Raw genomic sequence first — 22,024 nt, 5'->3', positions numbered from 1 at the left:
CTCTAAGTGTCTGGTTATATCTTTTATTTTCTCCCATTTTGTTTGCTTTCACACAAGACTCTGTGTGTGTGTGTGTGTCTTTGTGTGTGTATGTGAATGTTTTGGTTTGCTTCATGTGTTATTTTTGCAGTCACTTCATAAGACATCTTATCATATTTAGCAATCCACACATTGCTTTGGAGGACTGTGCGTGGCCTCTGAATTCTTTCCTGAGCCAGTTGATGATTTTTCCTCATTCCCTTTAAATTAAAGTTCTCCTTTTGAAACTTTGCCTTATTTTCCTAATACAATGGAGATGAATTTCCACTGTGAAAAGTTCTGGCACAGGTATTGTGGATCATCACAGCAATATCCCAACATTTCTCTATTGCATGCAGAGAGCATGTCCCAAAGGACTTTTCCTAAGAGAATCTAGGGATGCCACATTTTGCTCAACAGTTGAACAAGACATAAGAAAGACAAAGAAGATAGAAAATGACATCTCCAGAATGAAAAAGCATACGAAGCACATGAATTAGCTGCCTTCGGTGCAGAGGTTTGCCTGTGGTTGCTTCAGTCTGGGCCTAGCTGAGTACGATTAACTTCAGGCAGTGAACATCCTGCTCAAAGAAGTAACATTGCCCTTGATCTCTTCAAAGCTGAGAAACTACTAACAAGTGGGTATACAGATTTGTTATTTGTAAACATGACATGAAAGAGATTAAATGAACATTTTGACTTATGAATTCTTCATTTTCTCCATCTCCCCATCATTCTTTCTCTAGGGGGAAAAAATTCACAATACCATACTTCTCATTCAGCATGCTCTCTGTGTAATGTATTTACTGCTTTTTAACTATTTTCCCCTTGACCTTAATGCAGGTGGCTGCCGAATATTTCAAGAACACAACTTTGCTCCTCATGGGTGTGATTTGTGTGGCAGCTTCTGTAGAAAAGTGGAATCTCCACAAGCGAATCGCCCTGCGTATGGTCATGATGGCTGGAGCAAAGCCAGGCATGTGAGTGAACCTTTGACTTCAGGTAGTCTGAGGCTGACAGCAGCAGCTTGAAAGGGCAAATAACAGCTCTGACTCTCTCATCCACAGGCAAAAGCTAGCTTGGTTTAGGCTCTTTTTCCTACCCACCTTTCCTTTCAGAGTTTGAAAGGTTACAAATATTCTCATCCTTGTTCTACCACCTCCTACTCCTTGGCTTGTTGTCCCTTTGCTTTCTATTTGCTACTGATACTGATTTTAGCCTCTCTGTTCCTTCTTGACCTATTGTTTAGCAAACACAAAAGGATGCTTAAATCCTGGATATGCTGAAAATTGCTGTTTCTCATGTCACATACTGATATTCGTGTGGGACAGAAAACAGCTTCCAATGACACATTGTCCTACGACAGTTCTCAGCACAAAGCAGCGTTTTATCTGCACACAGTGTGGTGCAGATAAAGACCCCATGTGCTGAAAAAGACCCCGTGTAGTTATCAGTTGACTAATGAAAATGTTAGGCAAGGAGGCCTTTAATATTTGTGAAAGTGCCTCAAGGTTTCCCTCTGTTGTACTCCAGGTTGCTTCTTTGCTTTATGTGTTGTACCACGGTGCTCTCCATGTGGCTTTCCAACACATCCACCACAGCCATGGTGATGCCAATCGTGGAGGCAGTGCTCCAGGAGCTAGTGAATGCTGAGGAGGAGCATGAGGTCATCAATACCGCAGGAAGCACCATTATTGAAGAAAACGAGCCAATAGGTATTTTTCAATATTGGCCATTCTTTTCTCATTTGTTTGTCAGTGACCACACTCATTGATACACATTATTCAAATTCTATCAAGGTCAGAGCCGTCTGACTTGTACTGCCAAAGACACAGGTATGTACTCTTTCTTTTTGTACTCTCATATTTCTTTCAAAAAAAAAAAAAAAGAAAGAAAGTTTCAAGATGTGATGGGAGAACTGGAGTTGGGAAACTACGTTGAATTAGGGCATGTACCGGAGTTTGTGTGTCATAAACTCTTAGGTCATAGGATTTTACAGGGTTGGATGGAAACCTCTGAGAAGTCAAAGAAATGTAAGAGAGGCTCTAAAGTGTGCTCTGTGACAATCTCATGCTTCCCCATTCTATCCCTGCCCTTCCAGGCTGCCCAGGTCGGAGCTCTAAGACCTCTAAGGTTTGTTTTGTTCATTCCTTCCGAGAAATAAAAGATTTGGGAAGAAAAGAATCTCTCTTTTCTTTCAGTTCACAGATTCCAGGCTGAAAGTGATGTCATCTATCCTTGTCTATTATAGATATTTAATTGCCAGAGGCACGTGATCAGGACAATATGACACAATAAAATGCTGCCTAAGGGTCACAGAGTACCTGAGAGGGTTCAGACAAGCTTTTGTTTGAGTAGCTTCTCCATGTGCACTGGTTTAGCCCAGGGACCCAGCTCAGTTCTTACCCCAAGGGCTGCTTTCTCTTCCCTTGTTGCAGGTCTCAGCGAAAAGCATGGCCAACCTTCACTGGAGCTTATCTTCATCAATGAGGAGTAAGAATGAACACTGTACATCACGACTGGAGATTTGAGCCCTACACAGGTTGCAATGAGATGAACCCAGGAGTAGAGCCAGGAAGGGCAAGCAGAAGCTTACAAGTGAATGTTTTAGATGTGACTGACAAGGAAGGCTTATATGAGAAATGGGATTAATGCAATGGTCTGGATCTTGCTAAATCTTCCCAGGATTCATTTATTTTTTAACACTGGCCATTTTAGAGAGAAGGAAAATGTCTCTCAGGGTTTGAAAGATCTTCCTTCGAAGTCTGTGTTTCTGCTGTACAAGAGAGTGCTGTCCATAGATTTTTATTTCTGTTCCCCTGAAGGAACAGTGACGGAGAAGATCCAAGCAGAGTATGGAGTGCCCACAGGAGATATCCGAAGGGAAAACACTTACAAAGGATTCCTAAGGAAAGCCTGAACTGTCAAGAGCATTCAAGAGAGAGATAAGAGCTGGGAGGGGAGACACGACCAACAAAAAACACCCCTCTTACCCCCCAAAAAAACCCTGTAAAATATTTCTTTTAATACAGACAAAGTTCTGCAGAAGTCTGAAACACTAACAGTTTCAACCAGGTCTCTATTTGGGGTAAAATCTAGTAAGGTGGAAAGGTTAAATCAAGGAAAGGACTAATTTCTTTGTCAAGTTATAAAATTAACCAGAATTTCAAGACACAAAGTCATTCTCCTAAAACTATGTTATAGGCTAAATCCTAAGAAGCATCTTCTTACAAGATGTGAGAATAAATTGCACAATCTCTTCTTGAGCTCCTTCTAATTTGTTCGCAATTGTTCAAAATAAAATAGAAACAAGTTCTTGTTACACCTTTAAGAATTTATTTAAAAAAAAAAAAAACATTATCATTCAAACAGCACGTTGATGACTTTAAGTTAACTTACAAGACCTAAATAGTTTTCTCATTAGTCTGGAGACTAGAGGGTTCTCCAATATTGCCTCTGTTGTTATGCCTTTTTACCCCTGCCATATTTTCTGTGCAGTATAGAACCAAATTTTCAGTCTGGCATTGTACCATTAATCCCTTTAAACCCTGTTGAAGAGTACGCATGGGATGTTTCATAACAGAACTATTATTAAAATAGTATTACTTGAAAAAGAGCTTGAAACTCGATGGGAAAAGAGAAGTAGCACGTCTTCTGGAATTGAATCTGTTTTCAATGTCAAAGTAAAAGTTCAGTGGATTGTTTGGGTGGTCCACATACCACACAGGACAGATTTTAGTGAAGGCTTTAATGTGGTACAGGTAGGTGCTCAGAAACGTCATTGGACAGATTGGCGGAGGAAGAACTTGGGTAGAACAAGAGAGTGGTAGTGCTGGATTGCCTGTGATTCACTCCACTGTGAATGAAGACCATTCCTAGAATGGGATCTATACTACCTAGAATACATATTTTTCTTTCATGGAGGTGGAACCCCATTGCTACACCGAGAGCACAGAGATAAAACTGTGAAATGTAATGACAACTCTTATATATCTGGCCCAGATACCGCATAGGAGGCACTAATAAATGGTATTCTTCATCATTTTATTAGTCACTAGTTCCACTGCAAATGTTGCCCCTCCTACCCATGATGTGTGCCTTTTGAGAAAGCTGGGTGAACAGGCATTTTTACAGTATATTTCCTCTCTTTGTTTTTAGTGCTACCACTACTGACTTCAGCTCCTTGATGCACTCAAAGGTATTGTCATAGGTAGTATCTTCTGAGCTACACTCTCTTCTAATGCAGGAACCATCAGAGCAGAGTCCACACAGCTCTGCAACAAACTGCTGTTTCCTTTATTTCAAACAGGTAGCGGTTGTTGGCAGAGAGTACGTATTGCAGAATGTTCTGCTTTGTATTTAACCTGTCAGCCCAAATCAAGCTGGGCAACACTAGCTCTGTAGTGTTTGTTGTACTTATTGCTGGAGATCCTGAGATCTAGTCAGCAAGCTAACAATCCCATACGGCTTCTAGCAAGTTCAGATATGATCTTTTATTGTCTAGATATTGCCAGCTTCTGCAGCTGAGACATCTCGCTTACTGGAACAACCTACATATATCACAGAGTCATAGCCTGTAGCAAGGGATTTTTAAGATTCTCCTGTGTGGCAGAGTGATAAGACCTATGCTTATCATAATTTGACTTTTAATATCACTTTGAAATAAAAACAGGTTGGTGGGGTTTTTTAAATCTACTTTTTCCCAGTGTAAAGTTTACAGCTGAAATTTTAGTGGGGTTTTGTTTTTTTTTTTCCAAAATCCCCCTACCCATGACCTTTACAAAGCCTCATCAATGCTAATCTAAGTGACCCTAGGAACATAAGAAAGGCTAATCCAAAGGCATTTTCCTCCCTACAGAGTATGAATGGTGTGCACATGATAGCCAACGCTATTGGAACGATGAATTCTAAGAGCAATGGGCAGTGCCTACCTCAGGTAAGGAGATGATAGACCCGGGTTAGGGTGGGGTGAAGAAAAAGACAGACATGAACATCACCTGCTCCCCACTGTTTCATATTTGTTCCTTGTAAGCTGTGTTACATTGAATCATTCTGCATCATCTTACAGCAGTCATGGCTTGGCCTTTTGTTAGTTCTTAGTCCCATTTAGATGCCCCCAGTACAGGTATTTTCAGAAGACACACTTGCACACACCCCACCACCCCAATGGCTAGCAGAATTCATTTAGCTTTACATCCAGTACTGTGACTGCAAGTTTGCCTTCTTATTTGGCTGTTCTACCCACTTCATTTTTGCAAAGCCTCCTTGGAAAATAGACCAACTCAAAAATAACAAACCCTGACAGACAATATCCTACTCAGAACTAAACCAGCAGTAGGCATGGACTCTTCAGCCAGTTCGTTAGGTAGTCTTAGTATCCACCTTTTTGTCTTGCCAAATATCCACCCTCCAAACCCCCAGTTACATCAGTCCATTCCAGTATTCCTACTTCTCTTAAGTAGATCCAAGATCTCTTAAGTTGATGTCCAGAAAGATTAGGCTAAAATCAACACATGAATTTGCATTCAGAGTTCAAAAGAATCTGCGCGTACATTTCCAAAAAAAAGGCTAATGCACTGGTCCTGATAAATAATTTCCTCTTATACCCATTTCCCATACACATTCAGTGGTTATTTTGTAACAAATATACTTGCTTCACTTTTAACCTACAGGGATTTTAGCCAGGGTACCCTCACAATGATGAACCTGTAGCATGACTGATTTTACCATATAAACCTAAATCCAAATTAATAAATTTAAGAAATCTATTTGAGCCATTTGCTGCCTTTTTTCTGATCCTAAATTACAGCTTTGGGTTGCATGTGCCATGCCTTGAAGTACTGTACCTTTTTTCCCAGTACAAAAACTTGATTTACCAACATGGAGACCTTCCTGTCACTGCTAAGAAAGCTTCTTTTGGAGCAATATTCTCCTACAGCATTTTCTTCCTTACTCCCATTTCCCAGCCTTTTTCATGCCCTTTCTGAGACTTTTAGCACGCCATTCCTAATTAGAGGCCCTGAGCCAGTATAAGTGCAAAAAATCCACCAAGCATTTGTCTGGTGGCTGCTCATAAGCCTCAAGGATTATGGATTCCTGCTGCTGCAGTGCTGGCATCCCACCCCTGCAGCCCACAAAGGCTTTTGGTATCCACTGGGATTCCAGTCAGAACTGGAGCTGGCCCAAACCATTGCCAGAGTCTGATTACTGTTTGCCCTACATTTCTACCACAGACCAGGCAATTTCAGGCCCCCGGACAGGTTTCTAGTTCTGATCCCAGCTAATCACTGTGAAGAAAAAACTGCCCTCTCTTACAGAAACCTGTTGTTTCTCTGGGACCAGTATCACCATGGCATTAGAGCAAGTTGGGCTGCTGTTCTGATCACCTGCTTTCTTTGGTGAATGTATCTCCTCACAGGCTCAGATACTGGTCCTGCCTCCTAAGCCCTCAGAACTGGGCCTGAGCACTAAGTACCGGTATCAGACCAGACATGACCACATGGTCTGTAAATGCCTCTCACTGAGTATCTCCTACGCGGCAACCATTGGAGGACTGACAACCATCATAGGGACTTCCACTAGCCTCATATTCTTAGAACATTTCAACAAGTAAGTCATGTTGCTGTTGTGTGGGAATGGTGATTGGGTCATTATCATATCTGTGGCTTTCCCCATGGTTTATTTACTACCTCAAGGAACCCTTGTAAGACAGTGTCTCTGAAGGCAATTTTGTTTCCTCCTCTACTCTAATGTTATTACTAGTGGTTAATGGTTGAAAGGGGGAGCTTAATACATATCCGTGTCTTTCTCCCATGCAGAATAAAAATTCCTCAGCATGGGGTAACATTTAAGTTTCTTTAGCAACTTCTTTTGATTTTACAAACTGATTATTATGAAGCCAGCAGGCACCCTGGAAGATTAAACATTAAAGCCATGAAGATATAGCAAAGAAGACAAAGAGAAATATAAAAGAAAAAATGTCATCAAATCAGCTTCAAGTTGTTCTATGGGTTTTAGACTGTGAGTTCTTATGGTGAACTTAGAGGCATCAGCAGTGCTACTTGACTGCTCAACATGTAGTGCAAAATAGAATCTTAGAAACACAGAATGGTAGGGGTTGGCAGGGACCCCTGGAGATCATCTTGTCCGACCCCCTGCTTGAGCAGGCACACCTAGAGCAGGGGGCACAGGAACGCATCCAGGAGGGTTTTGAATGTCTCCAGGGAAGGAGACTCCACAACCTCCCTGGGCAGCCTGTTCCCCTGCTTTGGCACCCTCACAGGAAATAAGTTTTTTCTCATATTGAGGTGGAACTTCCTGTGTTCCAACTTGTGCCCATTGCCCCTTGTCCTGTCATTGGACACTATTGAAAAGAGTCTAGTCCCATCATCCTGACACCCACCCTCTAGATATTTATAGGTATTGATGAGATTCCCCCTCAGTCTTCTCTTCTCCAGGCTGAACAAATCCAAGTCTCTCAGCCTTTCCTCATAAGGGAGATGCTCCAGTCCACTGATCATCTCGGTTGCTCTCCACTGACTTGCTCAAGCAGTTGAGCAGGTTGCTCAAAGCCCCATCTAACCTGGCCTTGAACACTTCCAGGCATGGGGCATCCACAACTTCTCCCAGGCAACCTGTTCCAGTATGTCACCACCCTCACCGTAAAGAATTTCTTCCTAATATCTAATCTAAATCTACCTTCTTTCAGTTCAAAGCCATTACGCCTTGTCCTATCACTACATGCCCTTGTAAAAAGTCCCTCTCCAGCTTTCTTGTAGGCCCTCTTCAGGTACTGGAGGGATGCTGTAAGGTCTCTCCAGAGCCTTCTCTACTCCAGGCTGAACAACCCCAACTCTCTCAGCCTGCCTTCACAGGAGAAGTGCTCCAGCCCTCTGATCATCTTTGCGGCCCTCCTCTGGACTCACTCCAACAGGTCCATGTCTTTCCTGTGCTGAAAACTCCAGAGCTGAAAGCAGTACTCCAGGTAGGGTCTCACGAGAGCAGCATAAAGGGGGAGAATGACCTCCCTTGACCTGCTGGCCACATTTCTTTTGATGAAGCCCAGGATACGTTTGACTTTCTGGGCTGCAAGCACACATTGCTGCGTCACGTTGAGTTTCTCATCAGCTAGCGCCCCCAAGTCCTTCTCCTCAGGGCTGCTCTCTGCAGCCCAGCCTGTATTTGTGCTTGGGATTGCCTCAACCCATGTAGGCCCTTGTACTTGGCCTTGTTGAACTTCACGAGGTTCACACAGGCCCACCTCTCAAGCCTGTCAAGGTCCCTCTCAATGGCATCCCTTCCCTCTAGTGTGTTGAATGCACCACACAGCTTTTTGTCATTTGCAAACTTCCTGAGGGTGTACTCAACCCCACTGTCCATGTCACTGACAAAGATGTTAAACAGCACTGGTCCTAATACTGACCCGTGAGGAATGCCACTCATCACTGGTCTCCACTTGCACATGGAGCCATTGACCGCAACTTGTTGAGTGCAAACATCCAGCCAAGTCCTTATCCACTGAGTGGTCCATCTGTTAAATCCATGTCTCTCCAATTTAGAGACAAGGATATTGTGCAGGACAGTGTCAAATGCTTTGCACAAGCCCAGGTAGATGATGTCAGTCACTATCTCCTTATCCACCATGCTGTAACCCTGTTGTTGAAGGCCACCAGACTTATCAGGCATGATTTGCCCTTAGTGAAGCCATGTTGGCTGTCACCTATCACCCCCTTATTTCTCATGTGCCTTAGCACAGTTTCCAGGAGCATCTGCTCCATGATCTTGCTGGGCACAGAGAGGAGACTTAGAGGACTGTAGTTTCCTGGGTCTTCCTTTTTCCCCTTTTTAAAAATGAGGGTTATGTTTCCCCTTTTCCAGTCAGTGGGAGCTTCACTGGACTGCCACAACTTCTCAAATATGATGGATTGGCTTAGCAACTTCATCCACCAGTTCCCTTAGGATCCACAGATGCATCTCATGGGGTCCCATGGGCTTGTGCCCCTTGAGGTTCCTTAGGTGGTCTCGAACCTGATCTTGTCCTACATTGGGCAGTTCTTCATTCTCCCAGTCACTGCCTTTGCCTTCTGAGACTTGGGTGGTGTGGCTTGAGCACCTGCTGGTGAAGACTGAGACAAAAAAGTTGTTGAGTACCTCAGCCTCCTCCATATCCTGTGTAACCAGGTCTCCCATTTCCTTCCAGAGAGGGCCCACATTTTCCCCAGTCTTCCTTTGTCACCAACTTATCTATAGAAGCTTTTCTTGTTGCCCTTGATGTCCCTGGCAGGATTTAATTCTCTCAGGGCTTTAGCTTTCCTAACCTGATCCCTGGCTGCTCAGACAATTTCTCTGTATTCCTCCCAGGCTACCTGTCCTTGCTTCCACCCTCTGTAGGCTTTTTTTTTTTTGTGTGTGTTTGAGTTTGTTCAGGAGCTCCTTGTTCATCCATGCAGGCTTCTTGGCATTTTTATCTGAGTTCCTCTTTGTTGGGACGCATTGCTGCTGAGCTTGGAAGAGGTGATCCTTGAATATTAGCCAACCCTTCTTTCCTCCAGGACTTAATTCCATGGTACTCTACCAAAGAGATCTATGAAGAGGCCGAAGTCTACTCTCCTGAAGTTCAGGGTAGGGAATTGTGCACCCTCCTTGGTGCCCTAAGGATCCTGAACATCCTCATTTCATGGTTACTGCAGCCAAGGCTGTCCATGAGCTTCAAATTCCCCACCAGCCTCTCCTTGTTGATGAGAAAAAGGTCCAGCATAGCACCTTTCCTTGTTGGCTCCTCTATCGCTTGGAGAAGTGAACATTCCAGGAACCTCCCAGATTGCTTATGCCCTGCTGCGTTGTCCCTCCAACAGATATCAGGGTGGTTGAAGACCTCCATGAGGACCAGGGTTTTTGAACATGATGCTGCTCCTATCTGTCTGTAGAGGGTCTTATCAATTCATTCTTCCTGGTTGGGTGGCCTGTAACAGACCCCCACTATAATGTCACTTGTCCCTGCCCTCCCTTTAATCCTGAACCATAAACTCTGGGTCAGGTCCTCACCCATCCCCAGGCAAGCTCCATGCACTCCAGCTGGTCATTGACATAGAGGGTGACACCCCATGCTCATTTCCACTGCCTGTCCTTCCTAAAGAGCCTGTGTCTTTCCATTCCAACACTCCAGACATAGGAGCCATCTCCATGATGCCAATAAGATCAAAGCCCTGCAGGCATGTGCATGTATCTAACTCCTCTTGTTTATTCCCCATACTACGTGCATTTGCATAGAGTCATTTAAGTTGGGCCCCTGAGGAAGCTGACTGGCTTGAATGGCTGGAATACCCTTGTGCTGCTCTTCAGGCGCTCTCCTGCTGACCTGTGATCCTTCTGCAGGCTCTGGGCATGTATTGCTGGCACTGGTATCAAACTGGTAGGAATGGGATGGATTGACGTTCTCCTGCCCTGGCAACTTTAGAGCCTTCTTCGCCAGCTTGTCAAGCCTATGACCAAAGATGCTCTTTCCTTCTCTGACAGATGGACCCCATCAGCCCCTAGCAGACCAGGTTTCTCAAAGCGAGTCCCACAGTCTAAGTAGATGAACCCCTGGTTGTGGCCCCAGTCCTGTAACCATTTGTTGATTTTCCAGATCCAACTGGCCCTTTCAAATCCCTTCCCTTTGACCAGGAGGATTGATGACAAAACTACCTGCACTTCAGAGTCCCTTGCTGCTACTCCCAGGGCTCTGTAATCCTTCTTGATACTCCTCAGACTGCTCCTGGCTGTATCATGGGTGTCCACATGAAAGAACAGCAGTGGATAATAGTCAATGGACTGTATGATGCTTGGTAGTCTCTGTGACATTCTGATAGGAGCACCTGGTAAGCAGCAGACCTCTCTAGAGAGTGCATCAGGTCGGCAAATGGGTGCCTCCGTACCTCTCACAAGAGAGTTGCCTACTACTATTGCCTTTTCATAATTGTGCTGGTTGTTATACAGGGAACAGATCAGGCTGCCTTACTCAGCTCCAGCGTCTCTCCTGGTATGACAGGTCTTTCCTCTTTAGTCTGCAGAGTGGTGAAGTGGTCCTGCAAGGGCACCTCAGGCTTTGGGAGTCTCTTCCTCCTGCTGGTCCTTGCTGTTGCAACTGTCCATTCTTCTGCATTATTGGGTCCCCTCCCTTTTGTGTGTGCCAGTGGAGAAGTTTTTGGCTGTTTGGCTGTGGGGTGTGAGTCCACTGCAGATTGTGCTCAGAACCAGCTATCTAACCCCTTCTCACCCTCCCCGATATGACGCAGCCTTCTCACCGCCTCCTGCAGCTCAGCCACCTGCTGCAGGAGATCCTCCATCTGGGCACAACGTTTGCAGGCAGGTCTGCTCCTGTCCCTGCCCCAGGAGAAAGGGCTAGGCACTTCCTACAGTCTGAGGTCTGCAGTGCAGCCTGTCTCTTCAGCAGCTCCATCTAGGTGGAGGCATTGGCCACCGCTGGGGTAGATAGTGCAGACTCCTCCCCAGTCAGAGCTGCAGCCTTTGCTCTCAGATGAGCACCCACCATTTTGCCTTGAGGGTCAGGTAGGATGAGTGCCCTTAACCTGTGCAGATAGCCACAGAATGGTGCCCAGTTGCTGGGTAATGTGTACTTCAAGTCTCCCGGTTGGCCAGTGGAATGCCCCTCCTTCAAAGAGGTGCCCTCTCTGGGTGCCCTCCCATCCAAACTGCCATGCCATGCCCTGGAATTTATTTAAAATAAATAAACTTAGAAACATGGCCTTACACCTTTGCTTCAGAGCAGATGGAAAGCAGCTCTCTGATCCACTAAGTATTTAATTTATCATATATGCCCAGGGCTCTCAAAGTCATGAAAGTTACCTCTGTCAGAAGGCTTGTGGTAGCTCTCCTCATGCACAGACACGCGTCCAAGCTCAAACCTGATTCTGATCATCTACTGCTGCCACTCCTGCCATGGTAGCCTGCATTTCTCTCTGTGAAATAGTGGTAGCAAAGAAAACTAATTTTGGAAGCCATCCTTAACCCAAGGATTTGGATTTTACAGAATCTCCAAAGATCTTGCTGTTACGACAGTTCCATCAAATGTACACATTAGACATCTTTGTCAGAGGCCAGCAGAATATAGTCATTATTTTTGTGGTCCACGATAAAACATACAAAGAGATTCTGGGTGAAATCATTCTGAAGTCTGCCAACACTAAAAAGAGCTTTAACAAAAACCACAGGTAGGGCCAGAATTTCACTCCTGGTAACTCCAAGGGTTTTTGAAGCTGGCTTGGCAGCCCAGACCATCTGGTCTTAAGGGTGTGAAGTGTTATGTGGCTCATCAGTTGGTCAGGATGTCAACAATTGACATTCTTTGGCAATTGGTTTCACGATGCACATGTAATGCAGCTGTTGTAAATACATACCGATGCAATTTTTCTATCACGCCATGACAAGTCTATTTACATATATATTTGTGCACGTATATATTTGTGCGTGTCTATGCACACTGGAGGTGCCTGTCCATTTACTGTACTAACAACTTGTGGATCCTTGGTTTCCTTTACAGCCACTACCCGAATGCTGAAGTGGTGAATTTTGGAACCTGGTTTTTGTTCAGTTTCCCCATCTCCCTCATCATGTTGGTCCTGACTTGGTTCTGGATGCATTGGCTCTTCTTGGGTTGCAAGTGAGTGCATGTTGTTCAAGATGCAGGGATAATGAAAGCGGGGCATTTGTGGCTCCTCTAGAACATTTCATAAAGGTGTTCCCAGCTGCAAATGACAAAAACTAAGGCACAACTTCCTTCTTCTTCCCAGAACTATTACCAGAGGAAATCTTATTGCTTAGCAGTGCTGCATAGACAGCAGTGTACAGTATTGCTGCTTTAGAGTAAAGTGCCTAGGTATTGCTGATGGAAATCCTTGCGATGCATTCAACTGATTTTTGACTCTCATGACCATGAGGATCCCGTTGTGGACCACAAATCTTGCTATAAGTTCTTTTGGAAAAGTACAGCTTAAAAGGTGAATAGAAAAATAACTGCAAGTCAACAAGTCACTTTTCAGATCTGACCCCAGCACAATGAAATTAATGTAAGACCACTTAAAATAAAAGGTACACAGACTCCATATATATTTCTCTTTAAAATGGAAAGGACTCACAGCCTAAGAGATTAATATCTTTTGATACCAGTAAGTCCCTTAGTCCCAAAATAAGAACAAGGCTCAGTCTCCTAGTTCATTTGTACCATGTATTTTCTTTGCAGAGGCACTTAGCAAAGTTAATGAAAATGGACTAAATGTGTGCATTTAGAGTGAATTAGTTAATCTGCATTAAATTGTGGTGCAGATACATTTACTCAGAATTAAAGTGTCCTTAATCTGATTTAGTTTACTCTTAAAAGTAAGCTGAACTGACATCACTAATTTATTTCACCTAAGACAATTAATAAAATGATAATGACTTCTGCTTGCTGCTGACCTTGACTAGATTTGAAGAGGTAATTTAGAGGTGAATAGCTCCATGTCCTTCTCTCAGTCAGCCTCCTGAGCCTTGTAGTTCCAAATGAAAAGGCTAAAATAAGTCCTTTTTTTAAAAAAAAAAATCTTGAGATGAAACAGGCCCTAACATGACCCCTTTCTTTTTTTTTTTAAATAAATATAATTGAAATTCCGCATTGCATCCAAGACCTCATGCTGATTAGTGTTGTTCTAAATAACACCAGAGACTGAAGCATTATCGACTTTTTGAGAAGTACTGGTTGATTCCAACCCTCCTTAATCTCTGACTCCGGTTCAGTGCAGTTCATTAAAGAACATACTATGTTAGGAACTTGGCTACAATACTGTGCCTTCACATCCTTCTAAGCTTAGAAACACTTATAACATGTTGAAACAGCTGCCTAATGCCTGTGCATAAATGTTTACTGAATTCCCATGACGTTCTTGTTCTTTTCCTAGGAAGCCCAGCGTCATCAATCTGTTCTTACTTGAGCCAGTTGGAACAACATGTCACACTTGCTTTTTAGGCTCTAGACTAGGTCAAAGGGGAAGGATAATGGACCCACCAAACATTTTTTGTTAGCAGAGCTAAGAGTAAAATCATGACTATAGAAATGGCCATTGTAAACCATAAAGCTCTTCTCTTCCAGCAGCTGCATTACTGCTGGTGGATTTTACTGGAGTCTAACAGTTTGCAAGGAAATTTAAATACTTATAGGTGCAAGGCAGTGCTAAGTGCACTAAAACCAAGTGTCACATAGGTGCCTATTTACAATGAAATGAAAAGCCTGTTTAAGACTTTCTGTTAACCAGGCAGGGTCTGCCTCCATCTTGAACTACGCAAACTCCTTTGAGAATCTGGCCATAACCAGACACAAGGAGGGAGATTGTAGTCCATGGTTTGGCCAGTGCTATGGCATGGATCTCTAGTAGGGTGCCAAATGAGATATTAAAATAGCGGAAACTATAAAAGCAGGCCATTGTGCTTCCATGGTACTTCAGTCACTGAAGTCCCTGATGCTGCAGTCTATATTACACTGGCTGAGCTGCAGATGTTTCTCAACCCATCGCACACACCTCTGTGATATTCGGTACGGCTGCAGAGGAAAAGCAGAGATCTGTTGCTCAAAGCACAGGAAAGTAATGGTACTGGAAAGAAGAAAAGGAAAAGGTTAAAGGGAGCTTGCAAGTGTCTTAATTTCAATTAGAAACGTCCAGGCTTTGTTACAGTAGGAAGGCAATCTGAATAAACTAAGGACTTAACCTAATTTTCATACAAATGTATAGCAGGTTTAAATATATTCAGCTATGAAATGTGCTTATGCTTCTATGTCCCTGGCAGAAGTACAGGCATCTTTTCACCAGGACAAAACAGTAGGCTGAGTGCCTTGACCTCTGTGGCAGAGGCAATTTGGTGTTACACTGATTGTGCCTGGTTTAACAACAGCTAGTATTAGTAGAACCAGACAGGTCATGAAAGGCATTGGATCCTCAGCACAGCTTTCCCCCTTTCCTTACAGTGAATCCTAAATATTCAAGTCAAACCTGGGCTCAGAAGCCAGACCGGGGCTCATATATGTTGGATACCCCTGATCCCACTGGGAAGCATATAGTTCCCCATTAAAAAAAATCTATTGATAGTTGGCCTCTGTCACAGTCTTTCCATGTGATGATAGAAGTTAGCCATAGCCTTTGGACGTTTCTGGTCACCACCAGCTGCTTGAGGAAGCCTACACAAAGGGAGCACAGGCACAACTCAGGACAGCTCAGTGATACCAGTCAGTATTAGTCTGAGCACATTCCCTACTCTGTCTAGGATTGAATCTCAGATCTGGAAACTAAACTACGCAAAGCTCCCATGCAATAATTTCCCTTCTGATTGCCATCAGGCCTTGCCCCAGTTACATCTTCTCCCAACAGCCTCTGGCAACTGGAATTTTCAGTTTGCCTCGTTGCTGTTATTTTTCATTACTTTTTTTTTCACTCGATATCCGTGTCTAATTTTACTGTGCTATCTACTTTAGTTTTAGAGAGACCTGTTCTGTGAGCAAGAAGAAGAAGACCAAACGGGAAGAAATGTCAGAGAAAAGAATTCAAGAAGAATATAAGAAACTGGGAAATGTTAGGTAAAACGGACCTGCCTTCCTCAGGAATTTGGCTCTCTAGGCAGGGCCATCTTTTCATATTGCCTTCTGTGTTGCCTCTGGTTCATGTAGATTAAACTGTCAGCTCTTTCTCCTCCTTTCCAGGATAGGAGTAGAACTAAATACAAAAATGAAATAAAATCAAAGACTTTGTTACAAGCAGGCATTTATTTACTCCTTTATTTATTTCTAAAGAAAAAGGAAATAAAAGGAAAGATTCAGGTTTATGCCAAGGTCCAAAGGTCATCTGAGTCAAGGGTTGTCTCTACTTTTGAACTAAATCATTAAAACACCCCGCTTCCCAATTCAGACACATACTTATTTTGGTGGATAGAAGTTCACTGTTAGCAAAGGCTTTGCAGGTATCTCCCACACCATGACATGTGCAGCCCTCCCAGCTGCCCATAATCTATAAAAATCATGGTGGCAAGAAATGCCTCTTGAAAATATTATTTTGCAAGATTTTAATTTTCAAAAGGCATGATACCTCACAAAATCCATTCTTCCCAAAACATTTTTGTGTTGTTCAACTGAAATGTTGACAGATCAACTTGCTGAATATGATCAGCTCTGAATCTAGACTGTTGTTCAGGCTGTGCCTAAATATGAAACCATACTTAATTTACATCTATCCTGAATTAAATCTCAGTATCCTCAAGTCACCTTATATTTATTCCATGTGTTCAAAATATCTATGCTAATTTACATTGTCATTTGCTCTTATGCTTTTCACACTTTTAAAAAACGCAATAGAAAGTGTTTACAGTGGAATAGTAACACGAGCTTTACCTTGTTAACACATTTAATGAGACAATAATGCAAATACAAAACAGGCATCCATAAATATTTTCCTCCAGGTCTTGTCCATGAATGATTGAATTGCAAATACAGATGGATATTTTTGGCCTATTTTTACTGGGATTAGATGGTTCTCAGCTGGGAGCCAAATGTAGAATTCTTTAATTCAAACTAATCTTCTTTTCCATTTTCTGTTATGTTTTCTATCCTTGTTTTGGAAGGAATTTCTACTTTCTTACTTCTGGAATTTGCTCTCAGGTTTTCAGGCAGACCTTGGATTTAATTCCTAGCTTTTTTTTTTTCTTGCTTTTATTTCTAGCTATCCTGAGATGGTGACTGGGTTTTTCTTCGTTCTGATGACCTTGCTTTGGTTTACTCGTGAGCCTGGCTTTGTACCAGGATGGTCATCTTTTTTTGAGAAGTAAGTGAAATTCCCTAAACAACTGTGAAGGAATATGGCCTTGCATTGTCTGACTTTGTGCAATAATTTTTGGCCTTAAAACATCAGCCACTTTTGAAGAAGTGGTGAAAAATGAAGTCTTTATTCAAAAATAAAGATTTTTGCTTTTTAAACTACACCTGGTCACATGGCAGCAAATTGTATTCTTTCTCAGTAAACATAGTGAATTAAGTAGAGAAAGTAAAATAAACATTTCAAAGGTAAAAATATAGGAGGGTCAGATTCTGAAGTTAAAACATTTTAGTGCATTCATGGAAAAGCTGTCACTGGAATAGATTGCAAATATAATTCAAGATTTTTAAAATTTGAAATAATATTTTTGACGAACAGTGCATTTTTTAAGGTAGATTTTATCAAGAAAATATCAATTTCAATGAAATATTACACAGAATAGTGACTGAAGCAAATAGTTGTTCTTTTAAGTAATGTTGAAACAAATTATAATAAAAGTAACTATAACACACAATGTATATCAAAGAATAAGTGATTCAAACTTAGATTTTCTTTACATTTCTACTGTATAATTTTTTTTAATCCTAATTTTGACAGAAAACCGATTTCTAATATTGGAATTTCCTAAGGACCTCTGGAGCTTGCCACTCCACAAAATACTTTCACGGAATGAGTTCTAAACATTTAATTTAAGATCAATTTACAGTTCATTTGTAAAGGATCACTTGGTTTTGGCTTTTCCCCAGAATGTGTTTACTGTTTCTTGCTTCTAGTAAATACACTCTCTTTCTGTACCTCCGAGTTAATAGTTTTGTAAGCCAAAAGCAATTTCTTTTTTTCACTGGGATGTTAAAAATTGTTGAGCAGTGATTGAAGTTTGCTACAGGAGTCAGGTTAATAAATGGGAAAAAAATCCGATTTGTATCCTTGATATGCAGACATATTTTTCTGTTAGTAAGACTTCAGACGTGGAAATACAACTTCAGCTGCAACAATTTGCTTGGAGCCATGTACTTTGTTTGGAAATGTTTCTGTTAGTGTGTTTTTATTATAATCTCACTGTTTCTTTCCTAGGAAAGGTTACCGGACTGATGCCACTGTCTCTGTATTCCTTGGCTTTCTTCTCTTCCTGATTCCAGCAAAAAAGCCATGTTTTGGAAAAAGGGAAAAAGGTGAGGAAGATGCAGCAAGAAAGAGATCTAGCACACTTTCCAGTGCTTTTAATGACATTTTTATGTTCTCATAAAATGTTCCAAGAAGAGATTTTTATTGCGGAAGGTCAGGTTTCAGTTTCTCCTCTGATGCCAGCCCTTCCCACATTAACCCCCCCCCTTTTTCTTTTTTTGTTGCTTTAATTCATATTGTGTCATCCAGCAGATTAGAAACAAATCTTTTACCCGAGGCCACTATCTCTTCTGTGTTCCCAGATTTATCAGAATTTAGGACTAAGTTTTAGGAAAGGTTCACACAGAGTTCCATATAGCAAACTATAATGCAGATGTCTGCAAAATCATTCAAAGATAAGCTCTAGTAAATAATTCGGTCATCACTTATACAACAGAAATCATTGATAATGTCATAAAATAAACATAAAAGGGGTCAGTAAGTGTCAGACAAAGCTCCAATTTTGTGTAATGTTTCTCTCACAGTCTTCGTGATAATAATAATGATGGTTATTTCACATTCATGTTTGGGTAGCACTCAGTAGTATTGATCAGTTTGCTGTGCCAGGCATTCAGCAGTCCTGTATGAATATAGAATTACCTGTATGGAGTCTTATGTAGAGATTGCAAAGGTATACAGATATGTTGGGTTATTTTTTAAACTGACCTATATTATGCAGCATTTAGGAAAAATTACACTCTCTAACTCCTACTTCAAGAAAATACTCAGGCATCAAAAAAACCAATGTCCTCAGATAAAACCTAGGGGCATAAATGCACTTTATCAAACTTTGTGGCCTACTGGAGAGAAAAAATGCCCTTTGAGAAAATAACCCCATTGTAACTCCAGCCTTGCAGTCTACAGATAATTTGCACATGCATATACACAACAGAGCAGTCCCTCAAAAAGCTGTAAAATTTAACAGGGGGGTTTATAATTATTCACATCAACAGAGCAGCCAAGGGGAAGTCAGGATATTTGGAATTAATATGCTGCATTTTCTGAGGCTGAGCTGATCGCAGAAGTAGCCAATGTGCTGCTTCTTCACCTCTCTCACAGATAGTTCTCAAGATAACTCCCATGGATATTATATTATTCCTGCTAGTATGAAAAATATTAAGATCTTTGCAAAAAGGCTAATGTAATACTGGTCACACGCTTTATTTTTATATAGGAGATGGTGAAACGTCAACAGACGTTAACACACTGGATCCCATCATTACTTGGAAGGACTTTCAGAAGACCATGCCCTGGGAGATTGTAGTGTTGGTTGGAGGAGGTTATGCCTTAGCAGCTGGATGCAAGGTACTAATTTAGATTTTTTTATTCTCCTTCCTAAGAAAAATTACAACCGTGGACTTTTATCCCTTTGCATGCTTCACAGTTTGGATTTACAATGTAGATACTTTCAAGTTTGTACATAACCTAGTCCCCACTCCTTGCACCCAATGGACAGCTATCTAGCTAACAAAAAGATGGTTAGGGCTCAAGTCAATTGTGTAAGCATCTGTCATTTCAGATGCTTTAAAATATCTAGATATTCCTGCAATGCTGGCAGACATGACACACATGAGGGAAACCTCACACTTTCTCTACTAGCAGCTAACCAGACAAAGTGGGAACATTTCAGCTGCCACTGGATGCTCCTCTTTAGGCAAATGAGTCAAGCTCCTGGCGCTGATGGGACAAATCATACTCTAGGCTCTACTGACTGTATCTACACTCAGTATAATTCATGAATACACATCTACCTGTCCTATAGAGTCCTACATGTAGACAACTAAATCTGTGTATTTTAAGCTCAAAATGAATTCTACCCAGACCCTCAATCCTTCATCACCAATTCGCAATACTCCAGTTCACATGCTGAAGAAAGAGGGAAGATCAGCCTTGGTACCTTTTTAATGTTATTAGCTGCCAAATGTACCTCTTTGTTACCATGGACAACTATTTATTAGGCACTGCAGCAAAATCCAGTTTACAAAAGGAAATGCAGAAAACATTGACCTAAACTTTATTTGCTGGTAGGATTCTCTGATGCAAACCGCCCCAAAGAGAAGAATCTGTTTTACAACCATACTAAGTATTTAGTAATCCTTGCCCCTCTGTCCTTCCCCCAGACCTCTGGTCTCTCTACATGGATTGGACGCCAAATGCTTTCCCTGAGCAGCCTTCCCTGCTGGGCTGTAACTCTGCTGGCCTGCATTTTGGTGTCCCTGATAACAGAGTTTGTTAGTAATCCAGCAACCATAACCATCTTCCTGCCTATTTTATGCAGCATGGTGAGTAAAAACAATGACATTTTTAGTCTGATGTTTCCCATGGGAATGTTTCAGGACATCAGGGTATTGGCACTTGGTTCACATGAAACCCAGCCTTGGTTCCCAAGCTCCTGTTCTGCAATCTTGGGTTTAGGAAAAATAAAAAACTCAGGCAGCCAAAAGCATATTTTAGCACCAAAAATTTTGCTCAATACTTCTCAGACAACGTTCCTGCACTGACGGATGCATAGTCTAAGAAAAGGTGATGATGCAATCAACAAGATAGGTGAAGTCCACATAAAGCTTGAGTTATTATATATTATATGAGCTTACCAATGTTATTGTAAATGTGTTGATCATTAGTGGTCACCCACTGACTACTTGTAAGAAAAGACTAGTAGGGAATTTTATCAAATTTAAATGTGTTCAAGAGGGTGATCTGGTAAGCATACTATCATCCAACACAGAAAGCAGAGATGTTTGTAAGAGACACAAGAAAATCAGGAGACTGGTGACAAAGGCAGAGGAAGGAGATACAAATTTCATTCTATATTGGAACAGCATTTACAGAAAACTGTCTTATTTCTTTTCTTTTATGTAATGTGAAGCAGAATGTAGGTCATGTTTCCCTATTATAACAATTTTATGGGATTGTCCCAAAGTACATTATGTGAACAGCTCTGAGGTAATATGAAGTTATGGTCAGATGAAAATAAGTAGTTATGTTTGTATGGTTTATGAGTTCAAATTTACTTCTGTTCCATGCAGAAAGAGACCTTCCTAAAGAGAAATTTAGAGCAGCAATCTACTTTTAGTAGTCTGAACTGCCATCTCAAGGAAGTCTCTCTTTTTTGACTGTAAAAGTAACCTGGAGACACTTCCCTCTCCAAAATGAAGGTAGCCTTGTGAACACCCTTCCCTTTCCCTCTGACATAAAACTAGGCCGTAGCAATGTAAATGAAAATGCAAAATTTCACCACCACCGAAGGCTGAAGTGGAAGAATTCTTTAGACCACTGTGAAGAATATTCCATCATTACTGCCTTCCTGCCATGCACGTTTGGGCCATGAACATCTAGTTTTCTTAACCACCATTCAGGATGACTTTACATAACAGTGTTGGTATCTTCCGCAACTGAAGGAAGTAAGTTCTTCGTGCCAACCTGTTGTGATTTCTCTCGGATGAAGGCTGAAGTGGCAGTCAATGTTAAGGTCCAGAAGATACAACACAGAATGACATGGAGAATGAGTGGGAGGAAAGAGCAAAGGCGGCCTAATAGTAGCAACCTCCACCCTCACCCAGTGTAAAAGGGCTCAAGAGAAATCCCTAGGGAATGACCCAGGGATTATAGCACTACCCTACTCTAAAAAAAAAAAAACAATAAACAACCAAAAAATACTTCCACGCTTAGGTTTAGAGACTAGGGAGGTGAGATTCACAGAATCTTGTTTTCTTTATGTAAAGCAGAGAGGGTCCCTTCATCCAAATTATGAGCAGTGGCTTTTATTGGTTCAGCACAATTTCTCTCCTCCTCTCTCCTTCCAGTCAGAAACCCTGCTTATCAACCCTTTATACACCCTGATTCCTGTCACCATGTGTATCTCATTTGCGGTGATGCTGCCAGTGGGTAACCCTCCAAATGCCATTGTCTTCAGTTATGGGCACTGCCAGATTAAAGATATGGTGAGTCTTGAGATTGTGTATATCCCCCCATGCTTCACACAACCTCAACACCTTGTCCCAGTCACATCC

At 41.9% G+C, this 22,024-nt stretch overlaps 1 protein-coding gene across 2 annotated transcripts in view; it reads left to right on the top strand.

Annotated features, from left to right (window-relative positions):
* The window catches only part of SLC13A4 (solute carrier family 13 member 4), a 32,809-nt gene that overhangs the window by 8,683 nt on the left and 2,102 nt on the right, over positions 1–22,024 (top strand). Inside the window, exons 3-16 of one of the 2 annotated variants that reach the window (XM_075116769.1) lie at positions 862–998; positions 1,552–1,733; positions 1,818–1,853; positions 2,457–2,511; positions 4,177–4,216; positions 4,877–4,954; positions 6,437–6,627; positions 12,560–12,679; positions 15,518–15,619; positions 16,755–16,856; positions 17,922–18,019; positions 19,186–19,316; positions 20,132–20,293; positions 21,818–21,955. In XM_075116769.1, coding sequence (XP_074972870.1) covers positions 862–998; positions 1,552–1,733; positions 1,818–1,853; positions 2,457–2,511; positions 4,177–4,216; positions 4,877–4,954; positions 6,437–6,627; positions 12,560–12,679; positions 15,518–15,619; positions 16,755–16,856; positions 17,922–18,019; positions 19,186–19,316; positions 20,132–20,293; positions 21,818–21,955 — 1,572 coding nt within the window. The remainder of the gene's footprint in view (positions 1–861; positions 999–1,551; positions 1,734–1,817; positions 1,854–2,456; positions 2,512–4,176; positions 4,217–4,876; positions 4,955–6,436; positions 6,628–12,559; positions 12,680–15,517; positions 15,620–16,754; positions 16,857–17,921; positions 18,020–19,185; positions 19,317–20,131; positions 20,294–21,817; positions 21,956–22,024) is intronic. The other variant, XM_075116777.1, reaches the window with a different exon arrangement.

Source organism: Phalacrocorax aristotelis, chromosome 1 (genome assembly GCF_949628215.1).
Source record: "Phalacrocorax aristotelis chromosome 1, bGulAri2.1, whole genome shotgun sequence".
Taxonomy (NCBI): domain Eukaryota; kingdom Metazoa; phylum Chordata; class Aves; order Suliformes; family Phalacrocoracidae; genus Phalacrocorax; species Phalacrocorax aristotelis.
This window is presented reverse-complemented; position numbering and strand designations above follow the sequence as displayed.